At 37.4% G+C, this 14,287-nt stretch overlaps 1 protein-coding gene across 1 annotated transcript in view; it reads right to left on the bottom strand.

Annotated features, from left to right (window-relative positions):
- The window catches only part of LOC135721075 (uncharacterized), a 42,811-nt gene that overhangs the window by 12,630 nt on the left and 15,894 nt on the right, over window positions 1-14,287 (bottom strand). The window contains exons 39-69 of the mRNA XM_065243204.2: window positions 14,030-14,160; window positions 7,261-7,472; window positions 7,017-7,160; window positions 6,792-6,948; window positions 6,605-6,632; window positions 6,361-6,472; window positions 6,182-6,274; window positions 6,028-6,091; window positions 5,840-5,938; window positions 5,375-5,478; window positions 5,116-5,254; window positions 4,902-5,020; window positions 4,659-4,808; window positions 4,400-4,570; window positions 4,025-4,331; window positions 3,859-3,929; window positions 3,687-3,774; window positions 3,502-3,619; window positions 3,287-3,410; window positions 3,040-3,176; window positions 2,696-2,951; window positions 2,371-2,613; window positions 2,115-2,291; window positions 1,877-2,022; window positions 1,713-1,803; window positions 1,240-1,629; window positions 1,044-1,170; window positions 853-971; window positions 563-759; window positions 294-477; window positions 50-215 (exon numbers count right to left, since the gene is read on the bottom strand). Of these exons, the coding sequence (XP_065099276.2) occupies window positions 50-215; window positions 294-477; window positions 563-759; window positions 853-971; window positions 1,044-1,170; window positions 1,240-1,629; window positions 1,713-1,803; window positions 1,877-2,022; window positions 2,115-2,291; window positions 2,371-2,613; window positions 2,696-2,951; window positions 3,040-3,176; window positions 3,287-3,410; window positions 3,502-3,619; window positions 3,687-3,774; window positions 3,859-3,929; window positions 4,025-4,331; window positions 4,400-4,570; window positions 4,659-4,808; window positions 4,902-5,020; window positions 5,116-5,254; window positions 5,375-5,478; window positions 5,840-5,938; window positions 6,028-6,091; window positions 6,182-6,274; window positions 6,361-6,472; window positions 6,605-6,632; window positions 6,792-6,948; window positions 7,017-7,160; window positions 7,261-7,472; window positions 14,030-14,160 (4,664 nt within the window). The remainder of the gene's footprint in view (window positions 1-49; window positions 216-293; window positions 478-562; window positions 760-852; window positions 972-1,043; window positions 1,171-1,239; window positions 1,630-1,712; window positions 1,804-1,876; window positions 2,023-2,114; window positions 2,292-2,370; window positions 2,614-2,695; window positions 2,952-3,039; window positions 3,177-3,286; window positions 3,411-3,501; window positions 3,620-3,686; window positions 3,775-3,858; window positions 3,930-4,024; window positions 4,332-4,399; window positions 4,571-4,658; window positions 4,809-4,901; window positions 5,021-5,115; window positions 5,255-5,374; window positions 5,479-5,839; window positions 5,939-6,027; window positions 6,092-6,181; window positions 6,275-6,360; window positions 6,473-6,604; window positions 6,633-6,791; window positions 6,949-7,016; window positions 7,161-7,260; window positions 7,473-14,029; window positions 14,161-14,287) is intronic.

The raw sequence follows: 14,287 nt of genomic DNA, 5'->3' as shown, positions 1-14,287 counted from the left end.
TAAGTTTTAATGCTTCTTTATTAAGGGTATGTTAAATAAAGTCATTTACGTTGCAAATTCTTGTTCTCTCTCTTCAGAGTCTCCAGGTGATCAAGAGCCTCTTCATAAGAGTTCTTTATCTTGAACAGCTCAGTGCTGAGGGAACGAGCTTCTTTCTGAGCACCTTCTAGCTCAGCCTGACCTTCCTCATACTTTTGTTTCCAATCTGCCAGGACCTGACAAAAATAGAAACGTAATGATTAAAGTTCATTATTTTCATGAAGTTTAGGTTTTAGATGTCATGTTTTCCTTACCTTATCAAAGTTTCTTTGTTTCTTGTCCAAGTTGGCAGCCAATGAGTTTGCTCTCTCCACATCAATCATGAGGTCCTCGACTTCACCCAGCAATCTCTGCTTGGTCTTTTCCAGAGAAGCACACTTGGAGTTCACAGCCTCAACAGATTCTTCAGCATCCTGGAGACGCTGGGCCAGCTTTTTCCTGTGGAAAATTGTATGCAATTATGCCTGGGTTTATCAGATATAAATTGCTCAATAATTAACTTAAATGTTGTGCATTTGTATACTTGGCTTCCTCAAGCTCCTCAGTGCGTTGGATAGCATCAGTCTCATATTTGGCTCTCCACTGAGCCACCTCACTGTTGGCCTTAGACATGCCACGCTGAAGTTCACCTTTTGCCTCTTGCTCCTCCTCATACTGCTCTCTGAGCAGATCACAATCATGGCGAGCAGACTGGACAGCATGGGCCAGGGCGTTCTTAGCCTAAAATTGAACATGTTTAATTTGCATTAGAAGTCTGGGTCTTGTTGGTTTTCTTGAAATGGAAATACATTTCACTATGTGTTGTAATTTTACCTTAAGTTCCTCCTCAACATGTCTCTTGAGTTCTTCAATCTGCTGAGTGAAAGCCTGTTTTCCTCTGGTCAGCTGAGAAACAAGAGCTTCTTTCTCCTCCAGCTGACGAGCCAGTTCACCTGTTCATCCCCTTTGTGTTAATAATTCTATTGAACAGTTTTATTTAGAACAAAATTTTGTTACTCACTAACCATTCTCAGTGGCAAGTCTTGCTCTTTGAGCACTCGTGTCATTGAGCTGGCGAACATTTTCTTCATTCTTGCACTTGATTTCACTCAGTTGGTCTTCAAGAGTGCGGCACATCTTCTCTAAGTTAGCCTAAGACAATAAAAAAGTTTTACCCATGTTTGTTTCTATGTACATTTAAAGTTCCATAGTTATGATTACCTTTGATTTGGCCACTGACTCCATGTTGCTTGATAAGTCATCAATCTCCATCTTGTACTCACTCTTCTCCTTCTCCAGCTTTTGCTTAACACGCTGGAGGTTGTCAATCTGTTCTCCGAGCTCTGCTACACTGTCTGCCTGCTTCTTTCGGAGAGCAGCAGCTGTAGCCTCATGCTGCAAGGTGGACTCTTCCAGATCACGACGCAACTTCATGAATTCTGCTTCACGCTTCTTGTTCATCTCAATCTGGGCAGAAGTGGCACCACCAGCTTCCTCAAGCCTCTCGCTGATCTCTTCAAGTTCCCTGGAGAGATCAGCTCTCTGCTTCTCCACTCTAGCACGAGCAGCTCGCTCGGACTCAATTTCTTCTTCCAGCTCCTCTATACGGGCCTGATTTTAAAATATCCACTTAGCTTGTCATATTGGTAATGTGATTTTCCTAGTTAGGTACTTTATAATATAATAGACATTACCTGAAGTTCTTTGATCTTCTTCTGAAGCTGTGCTCCCAAAGACTGTTCATCTTCAATCTTGCTGATCAGTTGACTTATCTCAAAGTCCTTCCTGTTTCAAGAAAATTAAGGTTTTGTAAAATATGTATTTGTTTACATTTGCTCATTTTCTATCTTCAACTCACTTTTTGATCTTTTCGTCTGATTGTTGTTTGTCATTCTCCAGGTCCATTAGTGATTCCTGGGCCAGTTTCAGATCACCCTCAAGCTTTCTCTTGGCTCTCTCAAGGTCCATGCGGAGTTTCTTCTCTTGCTCCAATGAACCCTCAAGCTGTCCACAAAAGCCAGTACATTAGAATCTCCTACAATCAGATCAATTTCTTTCATTTATTTATGGTTTTATTCTCATGCCAAACATCTTACATCATCCACTTGCTGCTCAAGTTTTCCCTTGGCTTTAGTTAGAGAGTTGACTTTGTCTTCCTCTGCCTGAAGGTCATCAAGGGTTTGCTGGTGTGCCTCTTGGAGGGCTTTCTTCTCCTTGGTCAGCTTGACAATGCTTTCATCCTGAGAGACCATCTCCTCAGTCAGATTTTTAACCTAAATGCAAGCATTTTCAGTGTTTTTCTCATCAAGTATAAACACGAGCTGTGTTAAGAAGATGTGATTAAATGTGAACCTTATTTTCTGTTGCATGTTTTTCCTTTTCCACTTTGGCCAAGGTGAGCTCCAGGTCATCAATATCTTTCTTCAGTTCAGAGCATTCATCTTCTAGTTTCCTCTTCTTTGCAGTCAGTTCAGCATTGATCTCCTCCTCATCCTCCAGTCTCTCGGTTGACTCTTTGAGTTTCGCCTCGAGCTGGATCTTGCTTTTGATAAGACCTTCACATCTCTCTTCAGCATCACTGAGATTGTCAGCTTCCTATTCATTGGGATAAGGACAAGGTTAATTTCTTAAACCTAATGACATATTTAAATATGATTATAAGCACTGCAGCACTCACAGATGCTACTTGCAGTTGAAGATTATTTTTCTCCTGCATGAGTGACACCATTTTCTCCTCAAGCTCCTTCTTTTTCGATAGTGCCTTATCCAGATCTTCCTTCATTTTCTCATAGTTCTCCTTCATGGCTGCCATTTCTTTCTCTGTCTCTGCAGTCTTCAGAAGAGGTTTGATCTTGAAGTAAATCTTCATCCATGGCCAGTGTTTCACATTCATGAACGAGCGGATGTTGTATTGGATGGTAAAAATGGATTCTCTGTGTAAAATATCATCAGTTAACATCACACTTTGAAACCATTTCATTCAATTTCAATTGTTTTCCAGTTTTTGTAAGTGCATTGTACCTCCTCTCCATCATCTTGAAAAACTCCTTCCTTGTGAGGAATCCACGGCACTGAGCCTGAGTCATGGTCACCAGCGCTGCTAGTTTTTCATCTCTCAGCTCTTCAAGAGTACCTAGCAAACCAGCTTTAAAGAACACCTGGAATCCCAACACAGGATTTATTTTAACTGGTAGCAAACCTGTAGTCTCTGTCCACCTAGCATTCTAGATATTTAGATTCAAGATAAAAAAAAAATTCCATAACATACTTTGGTGTGTCCAAATTTATACTGAGTGTGGTCGACATCAATAGAGCCCAAGAGTTTCTCTGAAGCTTTCTTGTTGTCAATGAATTGTCCCTCAGGGATGACACTAGCATTCAATACTTTATATCTGAAATCAAGTGTTTTGAAACATTAATGATAGGTCTTGACTGTATTTGTAGTGATATTATTGTTACACTGTGATTGTTTAAACAGAATACCTCTGCTTGAAATCACCATAGAGGATTCTGCTGGGGAAACCCTTTCTGCAGATTCTGATACCCTCCAGCACACCATTACACCTCAGCTGATGGATAACCAGGTGGTTCTTTATCAGACCTAAAACAGTAATGAGTTTTCTAAGTAACTTAAACAATCATTGCACGTTTCAATCTAGAGTCTTTACCTGGAGTCTTGGACTCATTGGGAATCAGGCAGCGCACAAAGTGAGGGTGAGTGCTCCTCAGGTTTGTCATCAGTTTGCCCAAGTTCTCCTGTAGAATCAAAATTGATGTGTTGACTTGGACAGTAATCTAACTTGAAATAAAACATTTTACCTGCTGTTGAGCAAAACATACCCTAAACAGTGCAGACACGGTCTGGAATGAACCACCCTTCTTCTTGCATGCTTTCTTTCCAGCAGCTTCAGCTGTTTTGTGTGAAGGCGATACAAGTTAATCATTATTTAATATTAGAATTAATCTCATAATATTGTATTGTCATCACTTGTTCTGTCATTTTTACCTTCAGCACCTGCATGAGCGACATAGAGGAAGGACAGCAGTTTGACTGATGACTTCTGATAGAGTTGCACAACAGAATCGTTCAGTGGATCCTTGTTCTTGTCCAACCAGCCAGTAATGTTATAGTCAACAGTGCCGGCGTAGTGCAGCAGAGAGAAGTGAGCTTCTGCTTTGCCTTTGACAGGTTTGGGCTTCTGAAAAGCTGCACTTTTGCCAAGATGCTGATCGTGCAGCTTGTTTTTGAAACTTCCATCTGTGGCCTTGGGGAACATGCACTCCTCTTCAAGGATGGAGAAGATGCCCATTGGCTGGTGGAGAAATGTCCAAGCTTTAGCATAAGTACATAATATAATCATTGTTTTGTCTTTATTTTTACCTTCTCAATAAGCTCAATGCAGGCAGCTAAGTCCATTCCAAAGTCAATGAACGCCCATTCAATGCCTTCTTTCTTGTACTCCTCTTGCTCCAGCACAAACATGTGATGATTGAAAAACTGTTGCAGTTTCTCGTTGGTGAAGTTGATGCAGAGCTGCTCCAAGCTGTTGTACTGAAATTTCAACACAAGCAAATTCTCCCTCTTATATCTTTACATTTATATCTTGATTCTTAGAAACGTATTAGTAATCGATGCTTACATCAAATATCTCAAATCCAGCGATGTCCAGCACACCAATGTAGAACTGTCTGGCCTGCTTTGTGTCCAACATCTCATTGATACGGACGACCATCCAAGAGAACATTTTCTCATAAACTGACTTGCACAGAGCGTTGACTGTGTTAGTTACCTGTAAAAGGGCATATGTAGGTCATGGATTTTATCCAAGATGATTTTAGATTTTGTCTGTTCAATAGACATTGATTGTGTTAGTCATCATTACCTGTGGTACAGTTTGACCTTTGGTCACATACTCATTTCCGACCTTCACTCTGGGGTAACACACAGCTTTCAGCAGGTCTGCAGAGTTCAGGCCCATGAGATAGGCGATTTTATCAGCCACTATAAACAAGAAGAGATTTCCATATAATGGTCAGTAAATGAATGCTTGTACATTAATAAGAGTATCATCTCTCTTCAGACAGTTTATCTCTCACCCTCATTGCCATCAGGTTCAGCCTGCTCCTCTCTCTGCTTCTCCTTAAACTTCATGCTGCCATGATGCATCACAGCACCTGTCAGCTTGAAGATGCTTATTTTCTCCTCAGCAGTGAAGCCCAGAATGTCAATAGCACTCTGTTTTTTGGGGGGGCAACATGTGAGAGCCAAGTGAGGTGTTTTTGTTCTACGTTAACTTATGCACAAGCATCATTTCTACTCATGCAAATAAGTAATAATGTTGTTTTCACCACATACATCTGTGGCAATGAACTCTTCCACATCATCAATACTCTTGACAGTGATTTGTCCATGGCTGATTATTGGATAGTCATAAGGATTGGTGGTGATAAGCAGTGCATCTGTAAACATTTCATGTGCACTATATTAACACTGCTCTGAAACATTTAGTAAGCATGAATACCTACAAATTTGTTCATATTTTGTGCATACAGATGCAATCAAATACCAATTTAACAAAAACTTTCATAATAATATGTCTTCTAATTGTACGCATAACAACTTACGACACGTTTGCAATTATCATGTGCGCTATAATCAAATAAATGGATATAATTATAAAGTTTATAATTACGTTCATATTAGATGTTTACATTATATTTGTGAATTAGGTGGAAAGTTCAAATGTGTATAAATACGAAAAACCTACGCAATTTTGAGAGAATGAGTGTATTAAATCATACGGTTATATGGATTTCTCACCAAGCAGTTCTGGTTTGTGTCCAGTCATGAGCTGGTAGAAGATGTGGAAGCTCCTCTCAGCAGACAGCTGGAATGTTACTCTTGACTTTTCCAGCAGATCTTTACAGGAGAACATTGACTTCAGATGACTGATATTCATGCTTATTTAAAAATAAAACATGTTTTGGTTTTAAAACGGTGCTACTCACAAGTTTCAATATCAGCTGACGCCAGTTTCCCAGTTGTCCCAAAGTGAATCCTGATGAATTTACCCTGAAACATTATTTAGGACACATTTGAATGTCTGCCATCTTGGAAAGGTATAACACAAATGATAATGCATTTCATCTGACTTTAACTTACAAAACGAGACGAGTTGTCGTTCCTTATAGTCTTGGCATTACCATAAGCCTCCAGCAGGGGGTTTGCTGCAATGATTTGATCTTCCAGCGACCCCTGTGGCGTATACGAGTAATTTCATCATGTAGAACAGTTGTGTCACTAAACTTTGTTTATTTTTACAGTATTGTGCGTTTGCTAACCTGCATTTTTCCTGCAACAGGTTCTGTCTTCTTTGGTCCAGCCACAGCGATTGTCGCAAAGTACTGGATGACACGTTTGGTGTTGACCGTCTTTCCTGCGCCGGATTCTCCGCTGGAGTGGGAAACGGAAATGTAAGACACTTTACATTAGAAATACAATAGTATAAAGTTCATACAAAGTACATTACAAAAGTTTTGTTGTCATAAATTATAAATGAATCTTAAAAAAGATTTCTAAACTCACGTAATTAGGATAGACTGGTTCTCACGATCTGAGAAAACGTGTTAAAAGTTGGTTAGTAACAGAACATTACAATGAAATTTTATCGTACACAGACTAAAACATTACCAATTTGGTAAGATTAAGTTTCGTGTTTACTAGAAAAACATTTTTAGTTATTTGTTTAAAAACTTTTTAAAGAGTGTCTGACCGGTGAGCATGAACTGGTAGGCGTTGTCAGAGATGGAAAAGATGTGTGGAGGGGCTTCAACTCTTTTTTTGCCCCTGTATCCATTCACAACAACTGAATCGTACACCGGCAGCCATTTGTATGGATTGACGGTGGCGCAGAACAAACCAGAGTAGGTCTGAAACAGAGACGTGAGTTCAACATCAACCTCATCGCAGGTATTAAAAGTGATGTGTTTAGACTTACATAGATCATCCATGCTGCGTAACGCTCTTTGAGATTATACAGCACAGTTGCCTCATTGAGGTGGGTCATCATGGCCATGTCCTCAATTTTGTCAAACTTGGGTGGATTCATGGGAAAGATTTGATCTTCTTTGACAGTGACAGTCTGATAATAAACAACCGCATCAGGGTGAGTTAGACATGACTCAAGATATTAATATCAGTAAATAAATTCTCAACTTCATAGTTTATAGTTTTTAACGTACCTTTCCACTATGAGTTTTGACGGTAACTTTGTCACCCTCTCTACTAAGAAGAGTACCCTTCAAGAACATCTCTTCTGGATCAGATACATAGAAGGCTGTTTTGGCATCAAACGGGGCGTTCTGAGCCTCAATCCTCTCTTTCTCTGGTTTCCGGAGGTAAATGGCCGCTGGGCCAAAACACTCCATCTCAGCATCTCCCATGATGACTTCTCCTGAAGTATTATAAAAATAAAAAGATCTGTATATTTGTACTTCATGAAGGATCCTGTTCTTTGAATTTCATCAAAACTTACATTCATACTCTACCAGAAACACACATTCTAGCTCTTTACCATGACTGTTTTCCACATTTCAAAATTAAAGTCATTGAAAAGATTAAATAACACAAATTACATGTGATATAAATTGAAGAAAACATGTCAGACAGGTCAAGGATCTTCTAACTAGCCATATTTATCTTAAAATACAGACATTTGTATTTTATGAAAGCTCAATTGATCATTTTAGGGATTTGAAGCTTAGGGATGTTTACAGGAGCGTTCAGTCAGTTGTGTTCAGATGTTTGTTTCTGAATCACATTAAATCAGTGCCAGAGTTTCTACTGAGTCTGAACTCTACATGCATGTTTATTCATTAAATCATACAAACAGAAACTTTTGTTTTACCTTTTTCACAGCCTCAGTTCAGAGAAATGATGTTCAGGGTCTTGTTCACTAAACATATAGATGAAAGCTGTCAAATACAATACCTGTTAGAATGAAACATTTTTTGGTGATTTTTTTCATAAGCTTAAAAAAGCTTTCATAAGCCAACTGATCCACAGTAGCGTGCCTGGCGTGATTTATATGTGTATTGTAAGAACAATGTTAATCTTAACATACTAGACTATATATAGCATTGTAAGTGCCAAAGGATTAATAGTACTGTATGTCAAAATAGTACAATGTAATGTAACATCAAAAAATAAACATAGGTCAAAAGTAATCTAGAATTAATCAAAAAGTACTATGGTTAGACAAGGCTCAGCTAAAGCCAGGACTAGGCATTAATTAAATGTTGAAGATGTTTAAGCATCTTTTATAAACATGCCTTAGAAAAAGATGTTACTGGTTTGTATCTTCAGACAAATCAATGGCAATGGCATATTTTAAGATTTGTCAGTGTATTTCAGTTGAGACAGCTCAAACATGTGTTTTAGTCCAGGACTAGCCTTAAGCCTTGCCTGTAAAACTGGAGGGATAATGTGTATTATAAGAAATTATACACATTTTACTGTGTTTTATCATGAGTAACTGATCAATTCTAGAGGAATCAACCTGGCTCTGTGTATAGTATAGTATAGTATAGTATAGTATAGTATAGTATAGTATAGTATAGTATAGTATAGTATAGTATAGTATAGTATAGTATAGTGCAGTAAAGTACAGTGAAAAGGTTCTCAACCCTGGCTCTCAAAATCCAGCCCCAGCATTAATCAAACACCTGAGCAAGGTCATTAAGGTCTTCAGGAATACCAGAAAATTGCAAGCATGTGCAGGGTCAGAGCTAAACTCTGCAGAAAAGTGCAGTGTAGTTCAATATAGTATAGTTCAGTATTGTATAGTATAGTGCAGTATAGTGTAGTATGGTATAGAATAGCACAGTACAATATATTATAGAATAAAAAAGTACCCTTCAGTATAGTATAGTATAGTATAGTATAGTATAGTATAGTATAGTATAGTGCAGTTTAGTATAGTGTATTATAGTGTAGTATCGTATAGTATAGCACAGTACAGTATATTATAGCATAGCATGCAGTATAGTGTAATTTAGTTCAGTAAAGTGTAGTGTAGTTCAATATAGTATAGTTCAGTATTGTATAGTATAGTGCAGTATAGTGTAGTATGGTATAGAATAGCACAGTACAATATATGATAGAATAAAAAAGTACACTTCAGTATAGTATAGTATAGTATAGTATTGTATAGTATTGTATAGTATAGTATAGTGCAGTTTAGTATAGTGTATTATAGTGTAGTATCGTATAGTATAGCACAGTACAGTATATTATAGCATAGCATGCAGTATAGTGTAATTTAGTTCAGTAAAGTGTAGTGTAGTTCAATATAGTATAGTTCAGTATTGTATAGTATAGTGCAGTATAGTGTAGTATGGTATAGAATAGCACAGTACAATATATGATAGAATAAAAAAGTACACTTCAGTATAGTATAGTATAGTATAGTATAGTATAGTATTGTATAGTATAGTATAGTATAGTATAGTATAGTATAGTATAGTATAGTGCAGTTTAGTATAGTGTATTATAGTGTAGTATCGTATAGTATAGCACAGTACAGTATATTATAGCATAGCATGCAGTATAGTGTAATTTAGTTCAGTAAAGTGTAGTGTAGTTCAATATAGTATAGTTCAGTATTGTATAGTATAGTGCAGTATAGTGTAGTATGGTATAGAATAGCACAGTACAATATATTATAGAATAAAAAAGTACACTTCAGTATAGTATAGTATAGTATAGTATAGTATAGTATTGTATAGTATAGTATAGTGCAGTTTAGTATAGTGTATTATAGTGTAGTATCGTATAGTATAGCACAGTACAGTATATTATAGCATAGCATGCAGTATAGTGTAATTTAGTTCAGTAAAGTGTAGGATGGTATAGCATAGTGCAGTATAGTATATTGTAGTGTATTATGGAATCGTATAGCATAGTATAGTATAGCATAATATAGTAGTATAGTATAGTTCAATATAGTGCAGTTTGGTATAATCAATCTAACCAATATCAGATACAGGTGTAGTAAATGATCTTACCGTGGGTGGGTCTGTGTGAGGTCTTGTTGAAGTGGGGAAAACTTCATTCTTTTATAGAGATGCTTCTGTGTACACAGACTCTATTTGGTCATGTTAATTGCTGTAAAAGGGGTTGCAACACTTCGCCATTTATAGATCTGTATTTGTTATTGACATCATTTAATTCCATCTTCATGATTGATGTCATAAGTCCCAACAATTGGAAATATTTCATAACTTTTATAAACATTCACAAGCATTTGTATAATCATTCATTGATCAGTTTTTTTCTATATCTATGAATTGTAGACAACTATTTGAATATCCATCAACTTAATTGTTAAACTTTTTTTTAAACAAATATTGTTTGTGTTATTTGTTAAAGTTCTCTGATAAGTTTTACCTAAACACTCAGCATTTGGATTTGCGTTTAGTTTTGATGAATTTTTTGCAGTTAATTTTAGATATACAGGTATCTCTGAGTCAAAGCAGACACAAGGGCACACAAACAGCTGATGTATTCAGACATGTATGCACTGTTCAACACAACAAATACTGTATTAATAGTTCTCTGTTTTATATAATGCTCTTTGTTTTCCTTCCAGCTCTTTCTTCTGGATGTCTGTGGTGTTAGGTTTACAATCGGTCACATTGTTTCCTGATGATAAATCTCGACTGCGGATCTGCCAGAAAATGTACTGATACAGTTCAAGTCAGTAGATAACATATCACTCCACAGTTGTTACTTTAACCAAATTCAGTACATATATAACCTGATCAGTCTACACATGGAGCTCAAATCCACAAATATAAGCTTTAAACTTGATTGGATGATTCATCTCATAAGATTCATATCTCTGTCGTTTGCTCAAATTCAATATGTTTTCATCAGTACAACGTATTCTTTTACTTTAACTGACTGAATGTATTTATCATTAATGTGATGTATATGATCACTAACTTACAAAATATAAATGTTTAAAATGTTAAACACTTTATCTTAAATATTCTATTCTGCTAGTTAAATACTTATTCCAGCAAGTAGCAGTGTAGCGTGACCAGACGCTACATTACGTTGTGCCTCCAGCAGCGCACTGAGCGCAGCAGCGTCTTCTTCTTTTCTTACTAACTTGGATCACAAACTCAAATTGTTCAGAACTGCCATCTATGGTTCTGTCACACATCTTTGCGGAGATTGTCTGATGATTACGTACAGAATATGCAGGAGTAAAGTCACCACACAGACTCATACTATAATGTTTGTGATAGAGAGAGGCATGACCGCAGAATCTGAAGATGTAGAGATGAATTACCCATGGCCGTATTTGTTCAAGTTCATGTCTCTTAAAGAACCAAACGGTAAAGCTGCTTACATGTTGGTATGTAATCTTGGCAAACCAGATGTTTATCTGTCTGCGTCGAAAAAACGTCAAGCACATACGAGTAAAGCCATTTCAAATTAATCATCCCATTGTTTTCTTCTATTTTATGTGTCTATTGTGAATTCAAAATGTTGAGTTCATGGTATGAGTGCACAATGAGTGACAATAGCTCATGATGTGAAGTCACGGTGCACTCACAGTGAGCTCATACTATGGTCATAATTTTAGGGGAACGGCACACTCATTCTGTTATAGCAGGACAGCACTCATGTCTGGAAAATATTGGCCCAAGAGTAGAACTTCACTCTTCTTACCTATAATTTCTAAGAAATTTTATAGCAATGATCATAGGATCAAATTTAGGACACTTTCTACACAGCATTTTATACAGCCATATACATGGTGTGTAATGTCAACAACAAAGTTATGGCATTAAGAAGCCTAAATAAAGGTTTAAGAAAGCTCAAACAGATTGAAGGTAAAATTGAGCGGGGTTCACAGATTTGTTTTGTCCAAGCATTGTGGCCTAGTGTTGGAGAATTAGACTTGTGTTTAACCCAGAGGTTTTTAGTTTAATGCCCACAGCTGGCAGGAAAGTTAGTTAGTTGCCGTGCGTTTGTGCGTGTTCTCTCTCACTTTTCTTTTATTGGCCAGATATCATTTGCAATTAAATGCTGACGTTTTGGTGACATGTTTTCAATTAGCAAACCTATATTAGCTTTCTGAGTGACGTCTGGAACTTTGTATATCATTTGCTTTATTGGTAGTATGAGCTCACAGTGAGTGTGCAGTGACCTCATACTGTGACCTCAATATACGAGCAAACGGTGAGTGCTCAGAGTGGCTACACTTTTAGATCACTGTGAACCACACATTGTGACAACATTATGAGGATCTTGTGAGCTCAGAATCAGAATCTTGAAGTAATGATGGAGTTTACTGATAGCTGTAAATAAACTATACAGTTAATGGTGGATAATGCGGGCAATCATTATTTGGTGACATTCCTAATTAACCAGAAAATAAGGTAGGAAAATTTTATTTTATTTTGGTTAGGCTGTCAGGTGGAAAAGTTTGGAGGGGAAATGATTGGGTTACTTCACTCAGTAACCCACTGACTCCCATAGTAGGAAAAAATAATAAATGGTTTGGTAACAAACATTCCTTAAAATGTCTTCCTTCGTGTTCATCAGAACCAAGAAATTTATACAGGTTTGTGACAACATGAGAGTAAGTAATGAAAGAATTTTCATTTTCGGGTGAACTACTGAAAGTGATCTTGCGTGTTTAATGTTTTGTAATTTATATATCTTAAATTGGTTATGTGATTTGCATTAAACTTTTACCTGGCAAATTAATTATGTTTGGATTTATTCTAATCCACTTTGAATTATTATTATTATTGGCTACTTGTAGATTTTGATGAACCATTGGGCCAATAGGTGAATTGCCTTACACTTAAAATTCAGTCACTTTTCAGCCATGTATGTAAAAAGAAAGCTGCCGGCCCGGATGGCATCTCTGCTTTTCTCCTTAAAACCTTTGCTGCAGAGCTAACCCCTGCATGGTGCCCGGTGTTTCAGAGGTCCGTTGATTCCCACATGGTCCCTGCCCTCTGGAAAAAATCGACCATTATTCCCATTCCAAAGAAACCCTGTCCTAAAGAAAATAATGATTATAGACCGGTGGTTTTAACTTCTATTGTCATGAAATGTCTGGAAAAATACATGGTATCCATATTGAAATCTGAAGTTAACACTCTACTGGATCCACTCCAGTTTGCTTATAGGCAGGGGAGGAGTACAGATGATGCAATTAATAGCATCACTCACCTAACTCTTAAGCACCTGGAGGATCCCAAGGCCTATGCACGCCTTTTGTTTGTTGATTTTAGTTCTGCTTTTAATACCTTCCAGCCTCACCTGCTCTTACAGAAAATGAATATGATGAATGTTAATTCTTCTATTATTTAATGGTTTTATTCTTTTTTAACAGACAGAACCCAAAATGTTAGGATTAATGATTCACTTTCTAAATCAAAATGTATCAGCACGGGTGCACCTCAGGGTTGTGTAAGTTCACCGGTTCTGTTCACTCTTTATACTAATGACTGTACTAATAGTCTCCCGGGCAACCTGTTTTTTAAATTCTCGGACGACACCACCATTCTTAGTCTGCTTCACCAGAACTCTGACACATCACTGTATTTTTCAGAGGTTAAACAATTTGTCACGTGGTGTGACAAGAACTATCTCACCATCAACATAAAAAACTGAGGAGATTGTGTTTGACCCTCGGTTGGTGGGGGATCATACCCCCTTGTCCATTCATAGGGAGGAGATCAAACAGGTCACTTCATACAGGTATCTGGGTATCCACCTGGATAACCATGTAGATTATGTATGTTCCCGTTTACAGCAAAGACTGTATTTCTTACGCAGACTAAGAGTGTTTGGTGTCAGTCAAAGCATTATGTTTTTATTTTATCAGGCAGTGATGGAGAGTATCATCAGGTATGGGATGACGGCGTGGTTTGGCAAACCCTCCACACAATCCAAGTCAAAATTGCAGCGCCTGGTACAGACTGCTATGAGGGTGATGGGGAGGACCGAAAAGCTCTCCCTTCAGTCCATCTATGAGCAGTCTGTACTTAGGTAGGCACGGAGAGTATTGTTGGACCCGTCCCACATCCTTCAAACGGAATATGAGCTCTTGCCTTCGGGCAGAAGATACAGAATCCCTAAAATTAAATTGAACCATTTTAAATACTCCTTTGTACCAGTCTCCATCAAAATTTTAAACCAAAACTTTTAGTAGATTTGTAATAGATAGGCTTGAAAAGT

This window comes from Paramisgurnus dabryanus, chromosome 24 (genome assembly GCF_030506205.2).
Source record: "Paramisgurnus dabryanus chromosome 24, PD_genome_1.1, whole genome shotgun sequence".
NCBI lineage: Eukaryota > Metazoa > Chordata > Actinopteri > Cypriniformes > Cobitidae > Paramisgurnus > Paramisgurnus dabryanus.
The sequence above is the reverse complement of the archived record's forward strand: the minus strand, read 5'-3'. Positions and strand labels throughout refer to the sequence as shown.